Source organism: Lipomyces chichibuensis (assembly GCF_038497645.1).
Source record: "Lipomyces chichibuensis strain CBS 12929 unplaced genomic scaffold V1513scaffold_17, whole genome shotgun sequence".
Classification (NCBI taxonomy): domain Eukaryota; kingdom Fungi; phylum Ascomycota; class Lipomycetes; order Lipomycetales; family Lipomycetaceae; genus Lipomyces; species Lipomyces chichibuensis.
The window spans coordinates 184,618-207,295 of NW_027117469.1; the positions used below are offsets into that span (position 1 = coordinate 184,618).

The 22,678-nt window shown below is 46.9% G+C and overlaps 6 protein-coding genes and 1 non-coding gene across 7 annotated transcripts; 3 read left to right on the top strand and 4 right to left on the bottom strand.

Annotated features, from left to right (window-relative positions):
- Positions 1 to 2,556: 2,556 nt before the first annotated feature.
- On the bottom strand, positions 2,557 to 4,196 carry V1513DRAFT_425471 (Metallo-dependent phosphatase-like protein; the record flags this gene model as incomplete). Its single annotated transcript, XM_066896121.1, has 2 exons — positions 2,557 to 2,586; positions 2,640 to 4,196. 2 exons carry the CDS (start codon positions 4,194 to 4,196, stop codon positions 2,557 to 2,559), a joined length of 1,587 nt encoding a protein of 528 aa, XP_066753395.1.
- A 1,291-nt stretch (positions 4,197 to 5,487) lies between these two features.
- V1513DRAFT_445477 (uncharacterized protein) lies at positions 5,488 to 6,712 on the bottom strand. The gene is made up of 2 exons (XM_066898110.1): positions 6,365 to 6,712; positions 5,488 to 6,311 (listed from the first exon to the last, which is right to left on the bottom strand). Exons 1-2 carry the CDS (start codon positions 6,437 to 6,439, stop codon positions 5,766 to 5,768), a joined length of 621 nt encoding a protein of 206 aa, XP_066753396.1. The 5' UTR covers positions 6,440 to 6,712; the 3' UTR covers positions 5,488 to 5,765.
- Positions 6,713 to 7,304: 592 nt separating this feature from the next.
- Positions 7,305 to 7,392, bottom strand: V1513DRAFT_t57. Its single transcript has one exon. It is a non-coding gene; the product is annotated as a tRNA-Tyr (tRNA).
- A 437-nt stretch (positions 7,393 to 7,829) lies between these two features.
- V1513DRAFT_425473 (apoptosis antagonizing transcription factor-domain-containing protein) lies at positions 7,830 to 8,924 on the top strand (the record flags this gene model as incomplete). The annotated part of the gene is made up of 4 exons (XM_066896122.1): positions 7,830 to 7,889; positions 7,947 to 8,129; positions 8,185 to 8,801; positions 8,858 to 8,924. 4 exons carry the CDS (start codon positions 7,830 to 7,832, stop codon positions 8,922 to 8,924), a joined length of 927 nt encoding a protein of 308 aa, XP_066753397.1.
- A 75-nt stretch (positions 8,925 to 8,999) lies between these two features.
- V1513DRAFT_464607 (uncharacterized protein) lies at positions 9,000 to 16,868 on the bottom strand. The gene is made up of 5 exons (XM_066900005.1): positions 13,953 to 16,868; positions 12,398 to 13,908; positions 9,744 to 12,341; positions 9,524 to 9,689; positions 9,000 to 9,469 (listed from the first exon to the last, which is right to left on the bottom strand). Exons 1-5 carry the CDS (start codon positions 16,696 to 16,698, stop codon positions 9,267 to 9,269), a joined length of 7,224 nt encoding a protein of 2,407 aa, XP_066753398.1. The 5' UTR covers positions 16,699 to 16,868; the 3' UTR covers positions 9,000 to 9,266.
- Positions 16,869 to 17,824: 956 nt separating this feature from the next.
- On the top strand, positions 17,825 to 19,587 carry V1513DRAFT_445484 (vitamin-D-receptor interacting mediator subunit 4-domain-containing protein). Its single transcript, XM_066898111.1, has 2 exons — positions 17,825 to 18,401; positions 18,448 to 19,587. The coding sequence occupies exons 1-2, from the start codon at positions 17,897 to 17,899 to the stop codon at positions 19,365 to 19,367; spliced, it is 1,425 nt and encodes a 474-aa protein (XP_066753399.1). The 5' UTR covers positions 17,825 to 17,896; the 3' UTR covers positions 19,368 to 19,587.
- A 539-nt stretch (positions 19,588 to 20,126) lies between these two features.
- V1513DRAFT_379950 (Sec23/Sec24 trunk domain-containing protein) lies at positions 20,127 to 22,637 on the top strand (the record flags this gene model as incomplete). Its single annotated transcript, XM_066895029.1, has 3 exons — positions 20,127 to 20,915; positions 20,965 to 21,062; positions 21,107 to 22,637. The coding sequence occupies 3 exons, from the start codon at positions 20,127 to 20,129 to the stop codon at positions 22,635 to 22,637; spliced, it is 2,418 nt and encodes an 805-aa protein (XP_066753400.1).
- Between the last annotated feature and the right edge of the window lie 41 nt (positions 22,638 to 22,678).

The window sequence follows — 22,678 nt, forward strand, 5'->3', positions numbered from 1 at the left end:
TGTGTGGGGGGACTTATCGTGTGGGGGCGCTTCCAGGATTGCTGCCCGACTATTCATCAGTGAATCTTAAGAATAACATCCAATGTACTATTTTGAATCGGTGTGGAAATATTTTAAGCTTAGAGAATATTACTGCGGCCTATAATCTCTGTTTGGATTGCTTAATTACAGTGAAATAGCAGCCCTTCCATCCGGACGAGGACAAGCTCCCCAAATTTTGGCGAAACTTCATTCTGGACCAACAACGTTTCTAATCATTGGGCATTTGCTCGCCTCGAACAAGTTGCCAACTTAAAACATTTCTTTCGCGAACAACTTACAGGGCCTCTTGTGATGATATACGCGTAACATGGCTGGTGTACATAACAACGCTGTATAATTACACTGTAATTCCATAGAATCGCCAAGTTCGTTCGGATTAAGTAAATCCTTGATTGACTCTCATCAGCACATGTCTTCAACTCAACTGCCGCTCGGCGAAAACGTTGTCCATATGAATTTCATGTCGAAGACATGATCAAGAAGGTAACGCATTTGCTACAGAATACTCCCCAACACGGCCCCTTCTCTTGCTTCTTCGGACAAGAACCCGATCGAGAGATCGTCGGAGGAGTCACGATCGGACAGATGTTGCCGGTTAAATGCAATCAATCAATCCTTTCACTTATCAAGCGACGGAAGCAACTGTGCGCAGGCGAATACTTCCCCCACGACGCCTGATTCTGCCACAAACATAAGCTGTCAGGAACAGAATGGCCTGGCCCCAATCCCGTTTTCTGTTGCGCTAGGAATTCCCTCTATCTGCATAGTTCTGATTTCTTGGCAGAGGGCCTGATGGTCGAAGCTATGGCGGCGCGAGAGCTGTACTGGAATTGGCATCCTTGGTTGAGAAAGCTAAACATAAATGATGGGCATGTTGCAATACCAGAAGTAACCGTCGGTGAACAGCTGATTCGATTTGCATTCAGGGTCCAGAAGTATTCGCACAACGCGAATTTGCAATCCGCCCATGAACACTTGCCGCCGCTATATGAATACTTCAATTTTGGAAACGGGGAAGATAGGTTTCAACTGGACTCAAACACTTACACACGGTTCTAGCGAATCCAGAATATTTTCCCCGCTCAAACTCCATTCTGAGGCTCTGTAAGCTGCCTGCTTGGCTGATTGACGGTGTGCGCAGCCGCGCCGCGACACGCGAAACTATGATTTCAGCGTGGGATCACAAAAAACCCTAGCCCGCAACGCTTTCAATTCCACACGCCAGAAACGTGGGGGGTCATCGGGAGACCGACTCCCTGCAGCTGCACTTCGGATCTACTCTCTTTCGCTTGCTTGCCTATTCGTCGCGTCAGTTACATTGTAGACAGTACACATGAGTCTTCATGAAGAACAAGAGACTGTGTTATTGGGCCGTGGTCGGTCGAGATAGCGGCTCCTATCTTTTTGGTTTATTCTCAAATTAAGTCCTGTCTCTCCGGCATTCATAGTCTCAACATATTTCACTGGGGCTAGCTAGCGGACGTGAGAATGATCAGACAGAGTTTGGATATATTTGACAGCAGAACAGAAATGCGTAGTTTGCTGTGGATGGGAGTGGAACAGCTTTCCAGTCATTAAGACTTCTGTTCTTCCATTCAACAAGGTATATTACGCATGCTAGACAGCTATAGCTTGCATTAGATAGACGCAGAACCAGCTGCAGATATTTAGTGATCCGTGGAACATCGAACTGAGCTGTCCCCGATTACGGTGCAAGGGGAGTAAGGCAGAGCACAACTGAAACTCAGGCCCTCAAGTTTACTTAGCCGCCGGAGCACGACGTGTTTGCATATCGGCCATTGATTTATGCTCACTAGTCCATATCTGATGGCTACAGTATATATATTGTTGACACAACTGGCGAATTTGGCCTTAGTGCGAGTGCCATGCCGTCGAAAGACGTTTCCTTACAAACCGTTGGGTAACTGGTACTTTAGTGGTCAGTGGCCAACTATTTCTCAGAACGAGCTGCAAGTACTCGTCTCCTTTTTTTCATTGAGAGTATTTGTTTATTGAATTCATAAAGACCACCTTGATAACAAAACCAAGAAGCAATTATCGAATAGTATCCATCTTGTACTAGCTGATCACAAACTACTGCAACGCAAATAGACAGAACGCGAAAATAGACAATAACTCAGTCCCATACGACTAAAACACAAAATACGTACAAGTAGAAACAACCATCCTAAACGTGCTAACAATTACAATATGGCAAAGACAAGCCTGGGGAGCCTAGAAACTAACTTCGTAGTCCTTATTTCCCGAGAATATTATGCAATTGCAATGCATCACAAGCCCTTAAGCCAATATTTATCCTCAAAATAAAGCCAGAAACTCCTGAGGACGGAGACTGTTTATGTGATCAATTTGCCGCTACAAATTGTAACCAAACCATAAGTTGGCGCCAATACCTAACCCCATAAACTTAGTTTCCTTTTCACGGAAGAATTGACATAATGTAACAACATATTCCTGCGATATTGACACGACTCTGACTGTCAAACGTTCATTCTAAAAGCTCTGCGGGACCTGCGTCGCGGGCTATACGTTTCTGTTAGCATCAAAATTTCTAGTAGAAATCAACGAGTACGTACTGGACTAGAATGCATTCCATTCTTTCGTTCATACCGTCCTCTCCTCATCTCCTGCTTCAAAGCCACAGAATCTAACGGCTTCAACAGCTCGAAGCTGCACAGCAGCTCCTCAGACACCGACATAACTGCACCCCAGTTATCGAATTCGCCGCAATAATTTGGAGCTGAGAAAACTGTGACAAGCGTCCGCTCATTGAAAAACTCATATCCATCTTCTACCACCATATGTGCCCGACATACTAGATCAAACTCGAATTTGGATAAGAATTTGTTGATTGCTGACTTTCCGAAGCAGTAGGATACTCCTCTCTCATTGTCTTCCCATTCATTTGGCGTATCCATAGGGTCGGACCATAAGAGATCGTTAAGCAACCCATAATCTGGGACGTCTGTTGGCCGCACAATATCCCGAATTTCATCCATTGAGTTCAATACCGGTGATAACCCCCCATGAACGCAGAAAATCTTCGACGCAACAATGGATGCAATCGGCAAAGTGTTGAAGCAATCGACGAATGTTTTCCAAACTTTAATACCGCATCTTCGTTTGCATTCGTCGTAGAATCCGTATACTCGGGTCACATTAGCGCATTCGTGATTGCCTCGAAGAAGGAAGAAATTTTCTGGGTATTTGATCTTGTACGCCAGTAATAATAAGATCGTTTCCAGTCCTTGCTTCCCTCGATCAACATAGTCACCCAGGAAAAGATAGTTGGCCGAGGGGGGGAATCCACACATTTCGAATAATCGGATCAAATCGCCATATTGTCCATGGATATCGCCCACAATCTTAACTGGCGGCGAAAGCTCGATTAACGTAGGCTGTGATAAGAAGATTTCTCGGGCGTATCGACATATAACCTGTATCTCTGCATTTTTCAGACACACACTCTTTGTCGCCTTGCCTGAATACCCTACATCGAGCAACCGCTGAATAATCTCATCGATGTCTAGGGAAGGACCCATTTCTGGGCCGACATTCGCTGGTGATCCATGACCCGGACTAGCAGATGCACGCGTTAGATTCATATTGCTCATGGATTCTTCCAATCCAGTTCCAGTTATATCGATCTTATCCTGATTACTATTACTTCGGCGATGCACTTTACCACCTTGAGCAAGTACTGCGTCCGGATTCAAACTTGCTGGATCTTTCGTTGCCGACGACGCACTGCTACTCCTTCCGTGCTGAGCGTGAGATGATGGAGAGTCACCGGATGCATCAAATGATCTTCGAATCAGAATAGGTTCTTTTGGCTCATGCACTTGCATCGATGGTGGCAAATTTGCATTATCAAACCCGGACGGTGAGGGTAATGGTACTGTGTCGCCATTACTGTTGGATGGTAAATATTGTGCAAAAGGTTTTGGATATTGCGTTGAGAGCTGGGGATCCGTGGCAGCTATGTTTGGGCCCGCATCACTCGTTGAGTTGCTGTTAATTTTCGATCGCAGGGATTTGATGGATCGCGCTGAGCCCTGCGTGTCTGTTCGTGAGAACGACGGATATGACTGTAATCCCTCGCCTCCCTTCGCTTTAGAACCGTTGTTTCCCATTGTGCTAGATGACCGTCAGCACATGAATTAGTCGATAATGTCCATTATACTATTCACCAGAAATATTAAAATTGATATATGCTACCTTACAGCTGTTTAAGATCAGCAGGAGAGACTAGCTTGTATTCAAAAACCAAGCCCAATGCGGATGATGAGTTACTGCTGACTGTGCGATGTGAATATGTTCGAAACAGTAAGCTAACACTTTCGATAGATAGTTAGTCACCAATTCCAGCAAGAGAGTTATATCTTTTTGTATAAACTTCTGAGTTTATACATCAAGACCTAATGATTTTCTGCGATGCGATGCGCTGCGACGGAGGTTTGGCAGGAACTTCGGAGAACTGTACTGAACTGAAGAGACGCGGAGTAGTTCATAAACATAAATCATTTAGAAAATACCATTCCAAGCACGCCAAAATTCACATGGCAAAGATTGACTCTAATACCATATTCTTATCGAGCAAAGGCAGTTGCAATTCCGCCATCGCCGCACATCGCCAAAATCACAGGGAAGTTTGATCGCAGCCACATGATATTCACACATCAGGTATAGAGTAAATACTTACATGTAACAAATATCAATGACAAACAAATGAAACGAGAGAGTCGAGAATATAGGAAATGGATCGGTGGGATTGGCAAGGGTAACGAACCGAACGCCCGAGGTATTTTAGTTGAAAGCCGGCCGTGGTAAATGCGACAAATAGGCACTGACACAAGATGCAGTTGCCATATAGATCTATCAGTATTAAAGAGTGCTCGAGAGCTGGCACACTAATAAATGTACTGGTATAGGCGAAGTTCAGGTAGGTCGAAGAGGTGGAGTAGAACGATCATGAGTGCCGCCGCGTCATGCTCTAATTCTACGAAACCCTCGTGTTATGTGTCACATAAAAGCTGGCGGCGGCTGACTCCAACTGGTTCGCCCGCGAAATTTTCTCAAGTAGCGAATATCTGGCAACTCTTAATACTGGCCATGGCAATTTGTGTGCATGCTATGCTAATACTTACTAAAATAGTGGCTTACGTGAAAGGCAAATTTTTTTGTCTGTGTTCTGGTACGCATAAATTTCTACTGTACGGTCGTTATTTTGGTCTGGCAGTTGTATGCAAAATATTTGAATCCGTGCAATGATGAATTCATGAAAACTTATCAACTAGAAGCTGTTACCGACCAATTGATGGGGAGTAATAATGAATCGCTACTCTGATGCTTCACGGAATTATATAGTTGGAAGAGATAACGACTAAGGTAGAAAAGTTTTTGGATTTCAATGCTAACATGATTTCCAGATGATTTTACGGTTACTCGAATGTAGAGGCCAGTCATGGCGGTTTTCATTTGCTATGCAACAGAGAAGTTCATTTCACGAATAGATCTCTTTGCCGTAGCGTATATTGAATCTGTCCAAGCCGATTGTCTCGAGTAGATGTATATGGACAGCGCAACAATGTTATACAAATGTTCCACTGGACTCATGCTGTGTGACTGTAGCTTTATTTCTTAGTCTAGACCGAGTGTAACGTGTTCAACATCCAGACCATGACTAGACATTAAAGTAATAGTCAGAATCTTTTCCCAACTTTCGCTTCAAGCTCTTCCAACCTATGTTCAGCATTCTCCAGAGTCTCCACAGACTGCTCAATGCTAGTAGCACTGAACCATGACAAGAAGGCATTCCAACCAATCGAGACAATATTCACAAACATTAGTCGATAATCCAAAGGAATGATTCTAAAATTCACAAACTGCACTGCCGGCCAGACTGCATAGTTTCCCACCATTGTTCGCCACCATTTTGTCTGCAATTCCTGCTTAATCTGTTCCCAAGAATGCCACTGCAAAACACCCATGCTAACATAGAACGAAGCGATACCAACAGGTGCCCAAACCGTCTGGTCAACCGCCATTCGCGCCAATGCCTCAAGCATTGGACGTCCGGGAATCACAATGCGCGTACTGATTAGTTTGTACCATTGGCTCACCACAGGCGCGAAGACGACACCGCCATGGAAACACATTCGCGCCGTGCGAATGTAGTCATATTTGCCCTTCAATGCTGGATCGGGTGAAAGCGTCTGAGCAACAACATCTCCTGCTCCAAAAAGAAACTAAAGCTGTTAGAAAAGGCGTAAGGCACTGCGAAACTGGAAATCTTTTATACCCCAGTGGTGAGGCAATGAGTCAAGATTGGTGCTGACGACAGTCGTGCATTATACCACTTATAAAATGTTGACATTGCATACGATATGTTTTATGAGACTTTTCCAAAATTCACAGTCAGCTCAGCTGGTCTCTGCTGATCTAGTCAGCCGGGCAAGAGCAGTGAGCAATCGCTTGGTTCAATCCAACCCTATATCTTGTTTGGGGATCACCGCTCGCCTTAGGTAGTATAATTATGCAAAATGATATTCGGCTTTCAAAAGACGAGATTGAATAAGTATATAAAGAAAAACGCAAGGAATGGGGCTCAAGAGGTTCTGCCTCGATGACTGTATCTGGCCGATGATCCTTCCACATCGAAAACGACAACTCAACTCGCCGATAAGGGTTCTCGAAACTCTGCACTGCTGAAATTCAACACTAAGTGCTGAGTCAGCGCCACACGTTAATTGCCCTAGACCCCGGGTTAAATGCCAGTAACCGTTTCGTTGTGGTTTAGGGCTGTAAAGATACGTTGAGCTGGTTGTAAATCAATTTAGTTAGCAGGATTGATTTCCTCATCTGACGCAAATTACATTATCGGGTTGTAAGCTTGACAGAATGCCTACAGCGGCACGCATATTAGAAGAGGTCGCCAGTGTTTCTTTCGAGGTATTATTTAGTTCCTTCGGCATTCGACAACATTCGCAAATCAAGCAGATATCTGCCTGGCAGTCACCATGAACAATTTCAAGCAAGAATAGAATCTAGTTGAGTACAATTAGTCTTAGTCTGTGACAAGCCTCTACACATCTTAATAGTTTATAGCTAGCGTTGATATCAGAAGATCAGCCAAGCCATAAGCGTCGCTTAGCACTCTTCCCAGTCTAAAATAGTGCCAATGCAGAAGAAATAATCATTTGAATTCATTTCTTCCTATCTCAGAGGAAAAAAAAAGATTTTCTCCGGAGCGTGACTCGAACACGCGATTTTCAGGTTTTTTCGGAAATCCATTACAGCCTGACGCCTTACCAGCTTGGCCATCCGGAGTAGTCACAATCACTCGACGAGGGCTCGGAATTAGGTGATGCTGACTTAATCACGTGATGTATGTACCTTTATTTTAAGGACTTGGGGCGCAACTGCGCAATGCAGGGTACTGTGAAGTAATACACAAACAGTGTTGAAATATTGTTGCGTTCATTCTTCACAGCATATGAGTTCCATACTGCGGTCACAAAAAGAACAGCTGCCTCTCCATATGACTATATCATAGAATGTGGCATAACGCGAGGTTGCGAAGCTAGTGATACAATTGATTGCGTTCAAGCTGTATTAATGCGAGAGCACAGAAAGAAAGTATACCTTGTTCGTCAGTCTTTCCTCCCACTCTCGAGCCGCACCAAAAAAATTGCCATTTCACCACCAACCAAGGTTGTACAACTAACATTGGAAGATACAGAGAAGGAGGAGATAAATGGGACATTATGGCCTTAGATAAGATGGATGAGAATCATTTAAACGGCCTTGCTGTTAAAAGGCAAATAGTAGGTACTTTATTTAGTGTAGCTTGTGCCGCAATAGCTGACATCGAAATTTAACAGACTGTATACGAGCGAATTTTGGATGCCAGAATACAGCTACAGAAAGCACTCACAGCGCTAAATGTTATTCTCAGTATTTCTCGGCAGGATTCGTATGCCGGCAGTCGAGATGTGGAAGTGTTAATCCAAGACGCGGAGGAGAAGATTCTGCATTTGTTGGGTCAACTAATTTCTCTTCGAACAGTATGTACTTGAAGGTTTACTCTAGATCTCGCGCAAGTGACTGACAGTATGCTAGAAATTATTACAAGTGAACGACTTATTAGCCCCTACAGCTCCATCACGTAAACGCAACCGCTCAGCAACTGTTTCAGAGCACTATAGTACATGCACATCCTTCAACTCATCTTACACTCCTTACCGTACCGCTGTACTCGAGAAGTGGTCGCGGAAAGTTCAATCCGCCAACGGTATGGGTATCCTTGGAGCGTCCTCTAAGAAGTTCTCGGTGTTGAATCAAAGCGTTTCTAGCCAACTTGAGGATTTGCTGCGAGACACTGACAGATTGGTCGCGAGGACACGAGTTAACAGGACTGCGAATGCCAGAAATATCACGTTAAGTACTACCATACACGAGGACCGCGTAGATGATCCTGCTATGGACAATAGTGGCGAATCGCTTTTATACGACGATACCGATTTTTATCAAATTTTGTTGAAGGACTTGGTGGATAAGAATATAGCTGCTGCCGATTTGGGTGGCGTGAAGTGGACGGTTGCGAAGCCAAAGACAAAGCGGCCGAATTTGGATGTGAAGGCATCCAAAGGACGAAAATTACGATATCATGTACAGGACAAGGTTCAAAATTTCATGCCGCCTATTCCGACCACAACATGGAATGACGAGCAAATTGAGTATGTTTATCTTCCGTAATTTACGTTGCATTATGGATGTACTAACCGTACTTTAGTGATCTATTCAGCGGCTTGTTCGGGCAGAAAGTTATGGATGTATATAAGGACAACGAGGAAGTGTAATTGGCCCACTGTTAGCAATTGCTAAGTTCGTTTAATTTTGCCATTATTTTGGGCTATGACTGCTACACAATGTGAAATGTGTGAAAAAGGAACATATTATTATAAAGTCTTTAGATTTCCCGCAGATAGCGCGATTACCGAAACGCCTTATTCCAGTGACCATCAATGTATAATACAGGATGAATGCTAAATGAATGAAAATACGAATAAGCAAAGAAAAAACAAGGGCTTACTCAACGGTTCCAAAATCCGAAAAACTATATAGGTACATGACAAAACAGATGCAAATAACATTTTATTACATATCCAGATTTCTCTCTCATAATCGTACAAATAACTAAATTATGCTGCAATCTCCCTCACGTTCAGCCATTTTGCAATGATGGATTCTAGGACGTCGCGTTTGACGGGTTTAGCGAGATAATCAGACATACCAGCGTCCAAACATCGCTCGCGGTCTCCTGTCACAGCATTGGCGGTCATTGCGATTACCGGGACATCTCGCACGCTGTCGTGACTATGCTGCCGAAGTCGTCTCGTCGCATCTGTGGAATTTAGTTAAGGCACATTGAATTTCATAGCAGCCTAAGTGAACTTACCATAACCATCCATCAACGGCATTTGACAATCCATCAGCACCAAATCGAAGGGTTGGCCGCATGCTAAGCGACGATCGAGGGCTTCAAGAGCCTCTTGTCCATTACATACGGCCTCCACGCCATATTTAAGCTTCTTGAGGATATTCAGAGCAATTTGTTGATTGATCTGGAGTTCAAGTTAATTTCAATGCTGGACAAACCAGTCCAAGGAGCGACTCACCAAATTGTCTTCTACTACTAAGATCCAAATAGATTTCGGTCCAGGCGCATAGACTGCGATATTGCTCCCGAGCAATTCTGAATCTGAAGATGGCGCTGAAGTCGAGGAAATGGATGATTCCGAGGTCGATGTTCTCGCTGCACCGGGCGGTTTTGCGCCCAGATATGTGTCTAAAGACGGTAATGACTCCCGGGTATCGCTCTCCGGTGCTTCAGGATAAGATACTACTGAAACCGGAGACGGAATGTCAACCAAGTGGGGATATGATGTTGGACCGGAATCCCATGCAACAACTGAGGCCGCTTCGTCGTGACTATATGAACTCTGCTGGGCGTCGGCTGGCGCCTTCACGAACGGAACGGTGAAATGCGCGATAGTGCCCTTGCCATACTCGGATTCGAGCCCAATGCTTCCGTTCATGAGCTCGACTAAATTCTTACTGATAGAGAGGCCCAGTCCTGTGCCACCAAATTGTCTGGCTGTGCTGTTGTCTCCTTGCTCGAACGGCAGGAACAACTTTGACATCACCGGCTTGCTGATGCCGATACCAGTGTCGGAGATCTGAACCTTTACCTCAATGATGCTGTCCGTTTCGTAACCATCTCGCGCTGTCAGCGTGATATGTCCGCTGCTCGTGAATTTGACTGCGTTAGTCAACAAATTCATCGCGATCTGTCTAAATCGTCCCGGGTCACCCATAACCAACGGCATGGGCTTTACCGAAAAGTGGATATCATCAAGTAACCGCAATCCCTTCTTTGCAATCGGGAATGAGAGGATCTTCAAAGTTTCTTTCAGAACACAAGTCACATCAAACGGCACATTGCTAAGCTCCAGCTTGCCGACTTCGATCTTGCTGAAGTCCAACACGTCGGTGATAACAGTCAACAATGCATCGGCGCACAGTCGAATATTATCCGCGAAATTCCGTTGGTGTGGCTGCAATTCCGTGCTGAGCAGTAAATCACTCATACCAATGACTCCAGCAATGGGAGTGCGAATCTCATGAGACATATTCGCCAAGAACTCTGACTTCATTCTCGACGCCTCCTCTTTCAACCGCATTGCATTTAACGCTTCTTCTTGTGCTCGTCGTTGATCATCGATATTAATCAACGCGCCAATCCATTTTGTGATCAAGCCGTCGTCGCTCTTGAGCGCAGTGCATCGACAAACATGCCACCGGTAATTCCCTGCGGCATCGCGGATTCGGACTTCGATTGTCTCGTACGCACCGCACTTCGCATTTATCAGAGCTCTCACAAACACTTCACGGTCATCTTCGTGAAATTGTTGGAGGTACGCGTCGTTAGCAGGACCCGGCGCGCCACTACCACAGAAGATATACCAAAAATTATTCAAGTAATCCAACGGTGGTGTTTTGTCAGCAGGCGCCGACGCCGATGGGGGATCTGCGGTCCAGATAATACACGGCATGGTTTCCAAGGTTGCCACGAAACGTGCCTCTGATTCGCGTGCAGCCCGCAAAGCGGCGTTCTGGCTTTCAATCATCATAGCATTAGCCATTGTCGCCTTGCGGATATTCTTGAACAGCATGGCATTGGTGATCGAAATGCCCATTTGCTGAGAGAGTAACGACAAAACTTCAATATGCCGAGTATTGAACGAATGAGGCGCGCCCTCAAGATATAAGGCCCCGAGAACAATATTCTTGTGCCGGACTGGATGCACAAGAATACTGCGGCCGTCAGGGTGACCTTTTAGCCAGTTCAGACCAGCGCCTAGGAATCTCTCATCGTCAGCTGAGTTCGCCATAACCACGGTCTCGCTTGTATTCAACGCGTACGAAATCGGCTCTGAAAAGATCGTTTTCCCAAGGCTCTCAAGACTCATCCTGGGATATTTGTATGACTCGACGCTATTCACAGTTCCCATGGCCGCAACACGGAACTTCGAATCCTCATGCACGACTACGGCAGCTATCTCCGCACGCGTAGTGTTGATGAAAATCTCAATCATCTTCTTAAGTAGTGTATCGACGTTGATTTCGCTCGAAATAATCTGGCTGCTCCTGATAATCGACGTCAAATCGAGAATATCTAATGTGTTGCTAGTTTCTGACTTGGTTGCGGTGTCATGCATCTCTGTCTCGTAGTCCTCGTCCCATTCGCTCTCGACAAACTGCCCTTCCGGTCTCGTCCGATATCCATCATTTTCTTCCATTAAAACCTGCGGTCGTAATGGCGCCGCGGCTATAACAGCCTGCATATATGATGGTGATTGCAGTCCCACATTAGCGCTACGTGTGCTTTCAATTGCGACGTCCGTCTGCAACTTAGCGGCAACTGTCTGCACGCCAACATTCCTGTACCGTTTATTGTCTGTCACATTAAACACGTTCGGATGCCGACGCGACATTTCCTCGACAACAGCCACGGCACCACAATCCATGAACACCGCGACTGCTTTCTTGAGAAGGTCTTGTCCGATGCTCTTGATACCTCTCCGCATGCACATCTCACCGGCAAGACTGTGCAGAATAGCTCTTTCAAACTTGAAATTGTGTTCCTCGCTGTGCTGCAGAACGTCCTCGTATCTCACCATCGCTTTATCAAAATGGCCCGCAAAATCCTCCAACTGATTGTATAGTTAAAATCAGCAACAATAATGAGACCACAACTACTTTTACTCACCTCCATATCAATAATACCCCAACACATATAAAAATTCACTTTACTAACAGACGTCCATTCTTGGAACGAATACTGTTGCTCATGAATCCGCGCCAACATCATCTCGCGCTTATTCAAATCAACGGTTTCTCGTCTCAAAATCTGCAGCATGGCGATACTAAGTACAAATCGCGCATATTGCGTCGCACGAGAGCAATTCCAAATTGAATGACGAGAAGACAATAAATGCGACGAAACCTCGTATATTTTGCCGTAATGTCCGAAGAAAAATAGAGCAATCATGTAAAATTCGAGGTATACGGCTGTTGTAGCCACGAATGGCATGGCTAGTAGCTTATCCCGATATGCCACTGAGTCGTGCTGCTCATCTGTTAACAAGTTCTCTGCGTCGTGACTGACTGTCCTTCCAGTTAATGCTTGAATTGCCTGTCTGACGGCGCGGATAATGATAATTGAATCTGAATATTCGTATAACGTTTCCGCCGAACTGAGTGTCGAATCACACTGGCTGAGAATTGACCGAAGATCGTCACACATGAGAAACCTAATGCGAATACTAAGCGATTGTAGCTGCAGCATAGCGACCCTGTCACCCGAAGTAATCGCATGCGAAATCGCAGCATCAGTCTGCGTGAGCGCTTCATCGAAATGATTGCCCAAATGACCAAGGTAGACGTAATACGCAAAAGTAGCGCGCGCAATCGAACTCGAGTTTCTGCACTCGGAAATCATCTTATAACTAATCGCGCGACACTTATTCGCGAAATGATACAATCGAAATCGTGCGATTGCGATCATGCCGAGGTAGATATACGCCAAACCGATATTATCGTCCGCTCCGATATTCGTTTGCATGTTGAAAAATACGAGGACTAGTTGGAACATTTTGTCGGGAGCACCTAAATACGCCGACACAAGGCTCTCAGCCATCAGCCGCTCGGTAAGCTCGATAACCGGGTCATCGATCCGTTTGGGACTCATCAGCTCCTCCTCGCTCGCATTCTCGATCTTGTCGTAGAATTCCCAGAATCGGTCGCTGACTGTCAATTCGTCCAACCGCACGCGTCCGCAGAGTTGCAGATCTTCACAGGCAATTTTCATCGCATTACCAACCTTGCGATAGTCGCCCATCAAAAAATATACTCGATTCCGCAAGAGATGGCATAATCCCTTGTGTTCCTTCTCCCGCGCATTCTGATACGCTTCGTCCAATGTCGCCAAGGCGTCGTTCGCATTGCCTTGCCAGATATACACTTCCGACAATCGAATGTAAAACTGAAAAGTCTCATTGTAATCGACATCCGGCTGTTCCTCATCCCATCTGTTCTGTTGAAGAAGACCGATACCGACGTTGTATAGCTCGGCTGCTTTCGCGAATGAGCCATTGTCAGATGCGATTTTTCCGGCTAGAAGAATTTCACGGCGATAAGGAAGGCGGTATTCCTTGTCTTGGATCAGCGGTATCGCTGTCAGCAAGTGCTCGCATACCTGATATGGATCGTGATCGTCCGCTACTTTCGTCAGCATCGTTAACGAAACATTTCAGCTAACATACACTTCATTAACACTTGCGCAATCAACAAATTCATTGTCCCCACGTTCTCGGGTCTGACCAAACTCAAAGCAGCACGACTGAACCGCTCATGGACAAACCGAAAATGATCCGCGTCGTTATCCTGCATAATCACACCAGCCTGCAATAGAGTCTGCAGGCTTGACAGTGCCTTGTCATCTGAATCGATCAGCGTGATTGCCGTACTATCGATCGCCGGGATCTCGCTCGAGTCGCTCGACGACAACCCTTCCGGCAGCGACATGAACTGCCGAACTAACGCGAACGCGAAAGGTGAACCGAGAAATGCGGCCCAGATGATGAAATTCTTCGTGCGCTTTGGAAACTCCCGCAGCCGTCTGAGAATAAATGACTGATCCATCTCGGTGTGTGTCGTGAAACTCACATAGAGATCGTTTAATTTTTTAATATCGTCGTAAATCCATTTTGACTCACGCCAGTCAAAGCGGATAGATTTGTTATTATACAAAAGCGTCAGAAATTCTCGTAAATAGAAAGGATTTCCCTTTATTTTTTCGTATAAGAAATTCACGAGATCACTAATTTCGGACGGGTCGCGGTGTAACGTCAGCGATACGAACTCCTCAAATGATTGTCGTCCGAGCGGTCTAAGCAAAATCTTTGTCAGGCGGGGATAATCACTTTCGAGGAAATCCTGAAACTGTGGCGCCAATGGCTCCGATTCTCGATGTGTGAAAATCAAGATCATGTCGACTTTCGAATGAATGATGTTAAGCACAAGTTCGAGAGTTTCGTCGTCTGCGTGATGCATATCGCCGATCACAGCCGTTATGATGAACATTTCAGACAAAACTCGGAGCGTCGTAACGATGAACGACACAAACTGCATCTTATTGCCGGACGCGTTCTTAAACATATCGTCCTCTGTAAACGACGTCGAATCTGTGGCAGATAGCTGTTGTCGTATGTATTGACTGCTGCTGCGACTGGACTGCGATGCGCCATCAAAAAACTCATCTGCAAGTGAGTCAAAAGGGACGATAGCCGCAGACAAATGTGACGCATTGTCATCATCTCCGTGCAGAAATTCGCGCTGTGACTTCCTCTGCATGTGAGCGCGGTCGATGTCAATGATCGTCTTGAGTTCCGGAATGAGGCCCGCCAGTCGTTGAATATTGTAACACTGCATGCCCAGCCGGGACCGAAGATTGCTGTAAAACGTACGTACGACCTCGACTTTTTCAGACAGAACTTGCCGCAATATCGCAGAAAGAATCTCGATTGGCGCCTCGAATGGCCGCCGCGATTTCAACCCAATAATAAAGTGTGCGAAGTAACCGTACTTCCGAAGTGGTGCCTGTAGGGAGGCGATAAAGCTTGACTTGCCGATACCGGGATAGCCGCGTATGACAATGACTTCAGTTTTGTCCTGTCGAGGAATTCGTCTCGATTCCGCGCTGCCAGTGTATGACTGACTCGCACGGGACGACGCCATGTCGACTGATGTAACTGACACTGACGAACTAGTTGATGACACAGTCTTTGAGTCTGTCGAGAATGCCAAAGATTCGGAATGATGAGCTGTCGAATGCAACCGCTTTGAATGAAAAGTCGACACATCGGATGTTGCCCTGCGGCGCTTGACAAATTTGCGGACAATAGTGGTGACCTGATCTCGTTCCGCATCGCGGCCGATTATTTCAGTCGGCAAGAGGAATATGGACGATACGTCCTTAGTCCCGAGTTCAAAGTCGTCAAGAATGTTCCCGTCGCATGTACACACCAGTCTCTGGACTTCGAGAAGATCGCGCTTAAGACCAATTGCTGAGCGATACCGGTGACCAGCTTGTTTAGCTGTCATTTTCTGTATGATGCTGTCGATGACTGATGGTATATCAGGTCGGTATGACTCGATAGAGGGGACCGGAGTGTGTAGGATGTCATGGATCATGTCGATGGCGGAGCCATAGAACGGTAGGTGGCTTGTCAGGACTGAGAAGAAGACAATGCCCAGCGAGTAGATATCGGTTCGGTGATCGACGCAGCTGGATGCACGTCCGGTCTGCTCCGGTGACAAGTAGACGTATTTGTAATCCAAAGCCGAATTATCGACAATGTCTTGGATCGTGCTCTTGGCGAGACTGCTCTGTACGCTGCGAGTGCTGGAGCCAAACTGCATGATCTTCACCGTGCCTGTGCTGGCGTTGTAAAAAAACGCGTCGTCTCTGACCTCACCGTGCACGATGTTATGCGATTGATGCAGGAGCTCGAGAGATTCGCACGCGCCGATGGCAAATGCGAGAAATTGTGAAAGAGTCATGATGCGTTTTGGTCGCAAGGAGGTGGCAAGAGGAACCGTTGCCTCCTTGTGACTGTCGGCATCGTCGTTCTGCTCGTCGCCGTCTTGGTTATCAGTCATTGCAGTGGAGAACTCGCAGAGCGAGTTTTCGCCGAGATACTCGAATATTGACACAACCGCTTTTGTCTTCTTGAGGTGGAAAAACTCGTAGGCCCGGATGATACGGGCAGACGTCGGATCGAGCTTCATCATGTGCCGGACTATAGCGAATTCCTGCTCAAGACGAAGAGAGCGCTCGGAGGGCGAGATGCGCGCTAGGATGGGGGTCTCGGTGACGGTGACATGTTTGCCACGGACATGCCAGGACTCGTATGAAGTGATGTAGGCCGAGTCGAGGTCGAAGAAGTAATTCGGTAGACTGCTTAGCTCGTCGACGAGGTCTGGGGGAAGAATGCACGGCGACTGCATCGTGCAGACCGCAGACCGACAACGTAGAGTTGACTATGAGAGGGAGGTGAATTTTGCCAGTATGTGATGAGCAGTGATGATGTCGGAACCTTGAGTGGTGTAGAAAAATGGGAAGTAATAATAAAGTGAGGCGCTATCGGCATCAGCATCCAAATCAGCATCATGGAGACCTTAACGGCTAGGGTCGGCAATCGATTTTAGCGAGCCGCGAGGATCTGTAGCGACGGCGACTAGAATACGGCCGCCTATATTTGTCAGAGAGTGTGCCGTACCGTCGTTATCTACCCAAAATACTGATCAAGTGCGCTGCATTAAATTGGCATCAAAATAAGGTTTAGCTACGTACGTAGTGGACCCTATCAGCACCATCGCGAATGGAGACTGACATTGGCTCAGATCGGCATTTGATAGTGTATAATGAATGAATGTATTGGATAGAAGGAAAAAAGATTAAATGAATGCGTTGTCGTGAGCAGAATAAAGGTGGTGTCAATAACTTAGCCTCAGTCTTGCAGAGAGATATTCTTTGACTTCTCAATGCTCAATCTGGCTACACTTATTACAGAAGTGGTTATGCATCGCCCGTTGTGTATTATGTCGGTGATGTAAGTTGACACAGTAGCCGTGGTCAAAATGTAAGAGGTATTGCTAAAAGAGAATAGAGCATGAAATTGATAATAATTCAGGTTTGATTTTACGCTTATCTACAGACTACAGTGTCATAGCGATGATTCGCCTATGAAGCCTCAGCCGTTGCGGTTTTATGACCGGCGTTGACGGTTTTTTTTATTTGATACATTCAGATAGTAACTTCAATGTTTGAATTAGGGATATGGTATTCGATATCCGATCTGACAGCGGGCGGCGAATGTCGCGAGACTCTTTGTCGTGCAAGGCCGAGCACTGTCTTTATGTTCAATCACCCGATATGATTAGATCTGCAAATAGACCGCACGAGACGAAATAATAAAATAAATGAAGACTATTTCGCATGCTTTTCCTTGTAAGAAATTACAGATGCCTCCTGAATTTTGCTGATCTCGACTTCGGGCCAACCCTATCCCATAAGTCACGTGCAGAACTCTCGAGATACAATTAACTATTGTAACTACTACTCACGAGCATGATATGACCGTTGCAAGGCTGGTGATTCAAAGTACTCTATCAACTTGACGCCTGGCTATCGCCTGATCTCAGCATGGCGGCATCACCGCGTGCACCACAGTCAGCGATTGCCATGCAACCGCATGTGTCGGCACATCTTCCCCAGTCCCCCGCGACGGTGCCCTCGAAGTCGTCCTCCACTAGTACTGTCCCGCCGCGGTCTCTGGCTGACGCCATCGAAGAACGGAAACAACTCTTCCGGACACATATGGCTATATCCGGCATTCAACCCACATTCCAGAAACTAAAGACACCGTTACAAAGTATCCCGACTTCTATGGACTTCTCGCGCTCAAACACCCCCTCCAGCGCAACAACTCCTCTAACATCGACCACTCCAATTACAGTGTCGGGATATAATGCCCTAACAACAGCGGCATCGTCCGCTGTCCCAAAGTTGACGATTTTTGGTGCACTCGATGCTTTTGAGCGCAAAATTGCGGATCTGATTGAAACAGTCGGACTATACTCTCCTGGTGCAGGTACCACAAAAGAACTAGTTAATTTAGATTTGCAACTAGACAAGGCAGTGGATGAGCGTATGTATTCCCTCTCAAAGAAATATTTTTTTCCTAATAGTTGCAGTTTTGTTGTATCAAGAAAATAAGGCTTTGATCGCAAAGTTGTCGGCCGAATCATCTGATCTCGATTCACAGCTCAACATCCTGCTAAAAGCACTAGCCGACGCCAGAGCAGCACTCCTCTCCATCCCCGGCGCTAACGATCTCGGCTCCAACGACAAGCCCGACACCACAAAGACATCATACACAGAGCTGCTTGCCTACGCTACCAAAATATCGAAATTCGCCAGCGCTCCACCAGGGTTTGCGCCACCGCTTGCATGGGCCCCGCGGCCTCCACCAGAACTGCCAAATACCGAAACATCAGCCGACGGTGAAGCCCCAACGGTCGCGGAGACCGTGTCCGCAACTTTGAAAGAAGCATATAAGGACCCGTCGTCAATTCCTGCGAATTTACCATGGCCTGCAGAGGAGGAGATGAGGCGGGGCATGCTCGTGCAGTATAATCGGATGTTCGGGAGCGATGGTGGCGAGAACGGTGTTGTGGCTACAGAGATTTCAGTTATTGTGCCGGGACACGAAGGGCATCCTGATAATAAACCGCATGAATCGTCCAGTTCGCAGGTACAGACGAATACCAGTCAGCCACCGCCTGGGAATAAACGCAAGCACGGCGAGACGCGGAGACACAAACAGCGGCGAAATGGGTTTGCTAGTGATATTGACAGTGACGGCGGTGACGGTGAGGAGGAAGATGATGATGACGATCTCAATGATGGCGAAGATAACGAGAATAGCATTCTGTCTAGTTCGAGTGACTATGCCGACACACAGGACGCTTTACCACATCCCAATCCGAATAGCGGATTGGGCAATAACGGCACTACTGCGCCTGCAAGTAATGGTAGTCATGTGCGGCAAGTCGGAGCTGTTAACCGGGAAGCATTGTTAGATCTCGATCTATTTGAACCCGATGAGGACTAAAACTTGTACTTTGCTTGTTCAATGCTGGCGGAGTTGTACTTTCACATAACTTGTTATTGTGAGATGATGTTAGACGACAAAAAAAGGTCGAATTCCTTGTCGTCTATCAATTTTATCGGACACTTCATTACGATGGACTGCAGCCTAGTTTTATTGTTAATTACGTAACAGGAATAAAAATCGTAAATATTGTAAAACATATATTTATGATATAGCTACGTGCTAGTGATAGAGTTGGCAAAATTTCCAACCATATACTTGGCAGTGACTATGATCTGCCCCCGAAAAAAGTCTCGTGCTCTCACGAACGTTTTGCGATGCGGCGTCCATCGGCGACCCAAGATAGCACTCCCTGACACTTCGACATCCATACCACCTACATCATCAGCGGATCAACATCTACAACCATCTGGCAATGACGGATACTCGCACTAGCCAGTTATAACATTTCCAAATTCCACGACAATGCAATACTCGACTTTTACGCCTGAAGACCTCTCGTCCAGACTGTCCGGTATGACTCTCGAATCCGCGTCAGACGTCGCCTTAACACCTGAGTCAGCCCCTGCTCGACCAAGCCACCGCATGAAGAGGCCCGCCAGAGTCTTCCATAATATCGACGCGCGGTCGTCCGACCCGATGTCCCAGCCGATCATCCCCCACGATATGCCTGCACCCTACGATGCTGCTGCCGCTGCCGCCGCGTCCGCTCCAACTGCGTTCGTTCCCGTCATGCCGGATATGGCAGTCGCCGCTGCTATGGCGCCTGCCGTCGTGCCGTCCAAACAGGCCGAATACAACTCGACGATTCGCCCGGTCGGCGCCGGTGCGGGCCCGCGAGTGGATCCGGATCAGATCCCGTCCGTGGTCACTGTTCGCGAACTTAACCAGAAGTACTATGCCGCGCATATGTACCCGACCATGGAGAAGCTGTGTCCGCCAGTTGCCACGACGGAGTACTGCGCCGTCGACCAAGGCAGTTCGAATCCGAAGTTTGGACGACTGACTTTGTGCAGTGTGCCGGCGTCGGCCGACGTGCTCGCTACGACTCACTTGCCGCTGGGTCTAGTTCTGCAGCCATTTGCGAAGCTACGACCAGATGAGCAGGAAATTCTGCTGCTGGATTTCGGCGACAATGGGCCTCCACGCTGCAATCGCTGCCGCGCATACATCAATCCATTTATGCAGTTCGCGGATGGCGGCGTCAAGTTCATCTGCAACATGTGCCAGTTCGCAAATACAGTCCCGGGGGAGTACTACTCCCCGGTCGACGCATCTGGTCGACGAATCGATCGTGACCAACGTCCAGAATTGAATTTGGGGACTGTCGAGTTCGCCGTGCCGAAAGAATATTGGAAAGTCATGCCGGAGCCTATGAAATACGTATTTGCTATCGATGTAAGTGCAGATGCGGTTAATAAAAGTTTACCGCATTTGACGGCGCAAGCGATTCGACGGGCATTGTATGGACCGGACGGTCGGCTGCCAGAGGGATGCAAGGTCGCCATCATCACCTATGACCGCACCCTGCATTTTTACAACTTGAATGTGAGAGTCAGAAAATCAACTACAGTCAGGTACAGGCTAACGGTAGCAGAGCAAACTCAGCCAAGCACAGATGATGGTTGTGACCGAGGTCGACGAGGGTTTCCTGCCATTGATGGATGGGCTATTTGTTGATCCAGAAGAATCAAGGTGGGTATTATCACTCTCAGGGGGTTGTACATACTAATAAACAGATTCATCATCGAGGACCTTCTCGACCGCCTCGAAGTTCTCTTCGAAGATCTCAAGGTCCCTGAACCTGCATTCGGTGCCGTCCTCGACGTTGCGTTCCAAGCACTAAGCGCAACAGGCGGTAAAGTGATTGTCACGCTCTCTGCACTCACAACTTGGGGTCCCGGCCGTCTGGCTTTCCGTGACGACCCACGGCAATACCACACCGAGAAAGAAAAAGGTTTATTTTCTGCCGAGAATATATATTACAAAAAATGGGGGCAAAAGTACGCCGAGGCAGGTATCGGATTGGATTTGTTCGTCTTCCCGAGCACCTATGTCGACTTGGCTTCTGTTGGCATGGTGAGCGAGTTGTCCGGTGGTGAGATATTTTTCTATCCTAATTTCGTCCCACAACGCGACGGCAAGCGAATGATCGCCGAAATGAGCACAGTCGTGAACAGAGAGGTTGGGTACCAAGGCCAGCTCAAAGTCAGATGTTCGAATGGGTTGCAAGTTTCCGCGTATTACGGTAACTTTTATCATTCTCGACCGGCGAGCGATATCGATTTAGGCACGATTGACGAGCACAAGTCTATAGTCATCATGTTTAAGTACGACGGTAAGTTAGATGCGAAGCTTGACGCGCATTTCCAGAGCGCGTTGTTGTATACCACGAAAAACGGCCAGCGACGAATACGATGCCATAACTTTGTGGCCGGGGTTACGACGCAGATTAAAGAAGTTGTCAAGTTTTGTGATGAGGATGCGTTGTTGGCTGTTATGGCGAAAGAAGCGGTCCAGCACATGACATCAGATCTATTGAAAGATATTAGGGCCGGCATTAACGACAAATGTGTTCAAATTCTCGCCTCATATCGGAAACATGGCGCTACAACATCGACACCGGGACAGTTAATACTACCGGAAGCGTTGAAGGAGTTGACGGTCTTGCTACTCAGTTTACTAAAAACAAAAGCACTGCGCGGAGGAAATGTGAACAGCGATGTGCGCGTGTTCTCCATGCGTCTGGTCAAATGCATGCCACTGGACGATCTGAGCTTGTACCTCTACCCTCGCATATTTGGGCTCCACAATCTCCAGGAAACGGACGGTTACATGGACGAAGTCACTGGCCAATTCAAGATGCCGATGTACGTCCGCGCGTCACTATCGCGCTTCGACGAAGGCGGTGCATATTTGATCGACAACGGCCAATCTTGTTTCCTCTGGATTCACCGACGCGCGAATCCTAATCTCCTCAAAGACCTCTTCGGTCCCACGGTCGACAAATTAGAAGCGCTAGATCCGTATATGAACGAGTTTCCTGAAATCGACACGCCGTTATCACGACAAGTGCGGAATATAGTGACTTATCTGCATGATCTCCGTGGGGCAAAAGCGTTGTCGATACAAATCGCACGACAGGAACTTGACGGCGCAGAGTACGAGGTGTCGGCTATGATGGTCGAGGATCGGAATAACGAGGCTATGAACTACGTGGACTACTTGTGCCATGTTCACAAGCATATTCAGCTCGTCAATGTCAATTGACCGTAATGGGAATAATTTGCATATGGAGTGATACGAATAAA

Bases quoted from the DNA above. Each gene is read 5' to 3' on its own strand.
- V1513DRAFT_445484 (XM_066898111.1), top strand. From the start codon at position 17,897: ATGGCGGCATCACCGCGTGCACCACAGTCAGCGATTGCCATGCAACCG. The intron at 18,402-18,447 runs GTATGTATTCCC...TAATAGTTGCAG, and splicing joins AGACAAGGCAGTGGATGAGC to TTTTGTTGTATCAAGAAAAT.
- V1513DRAFT_464607 (XM_066900005.1), bottom strand. From the start codon at position 16,698: ATGCAGTCGCCGTGCATTCTTCCCCCAGACCTCGTCGACGAGCTAAGC. The intron at 12,342-12,397 runs GTGAGTAAAAGT...CTATACAATCAG, and splicing joins GGGGTATTATTGATATGGAG to TTGGAGGATTTTGCGGGCCA. The intron at 9,470-9,523 runs GTAAGTTCACTT...TAAATTCCACAG, and splicing joins GCCGTTGATGGATGGTTATG to ATGCGACGAGACGACTTCGG.
- V1513DRAFT_445477 (XM_066898110.1), bottom strand. From the start codon at position 6,439: ATGTCAACATTTTATAAGTGGTATAATGCACGACTGTCGTCAGCACCA. The intron at 6,312-6,364 runs GTATAAAAGATT...TAACAGCTTTAG, and splicing joins CTCATTGCCTCACCACTGGG to TTTCTTTTTGGAGCAGGAGA.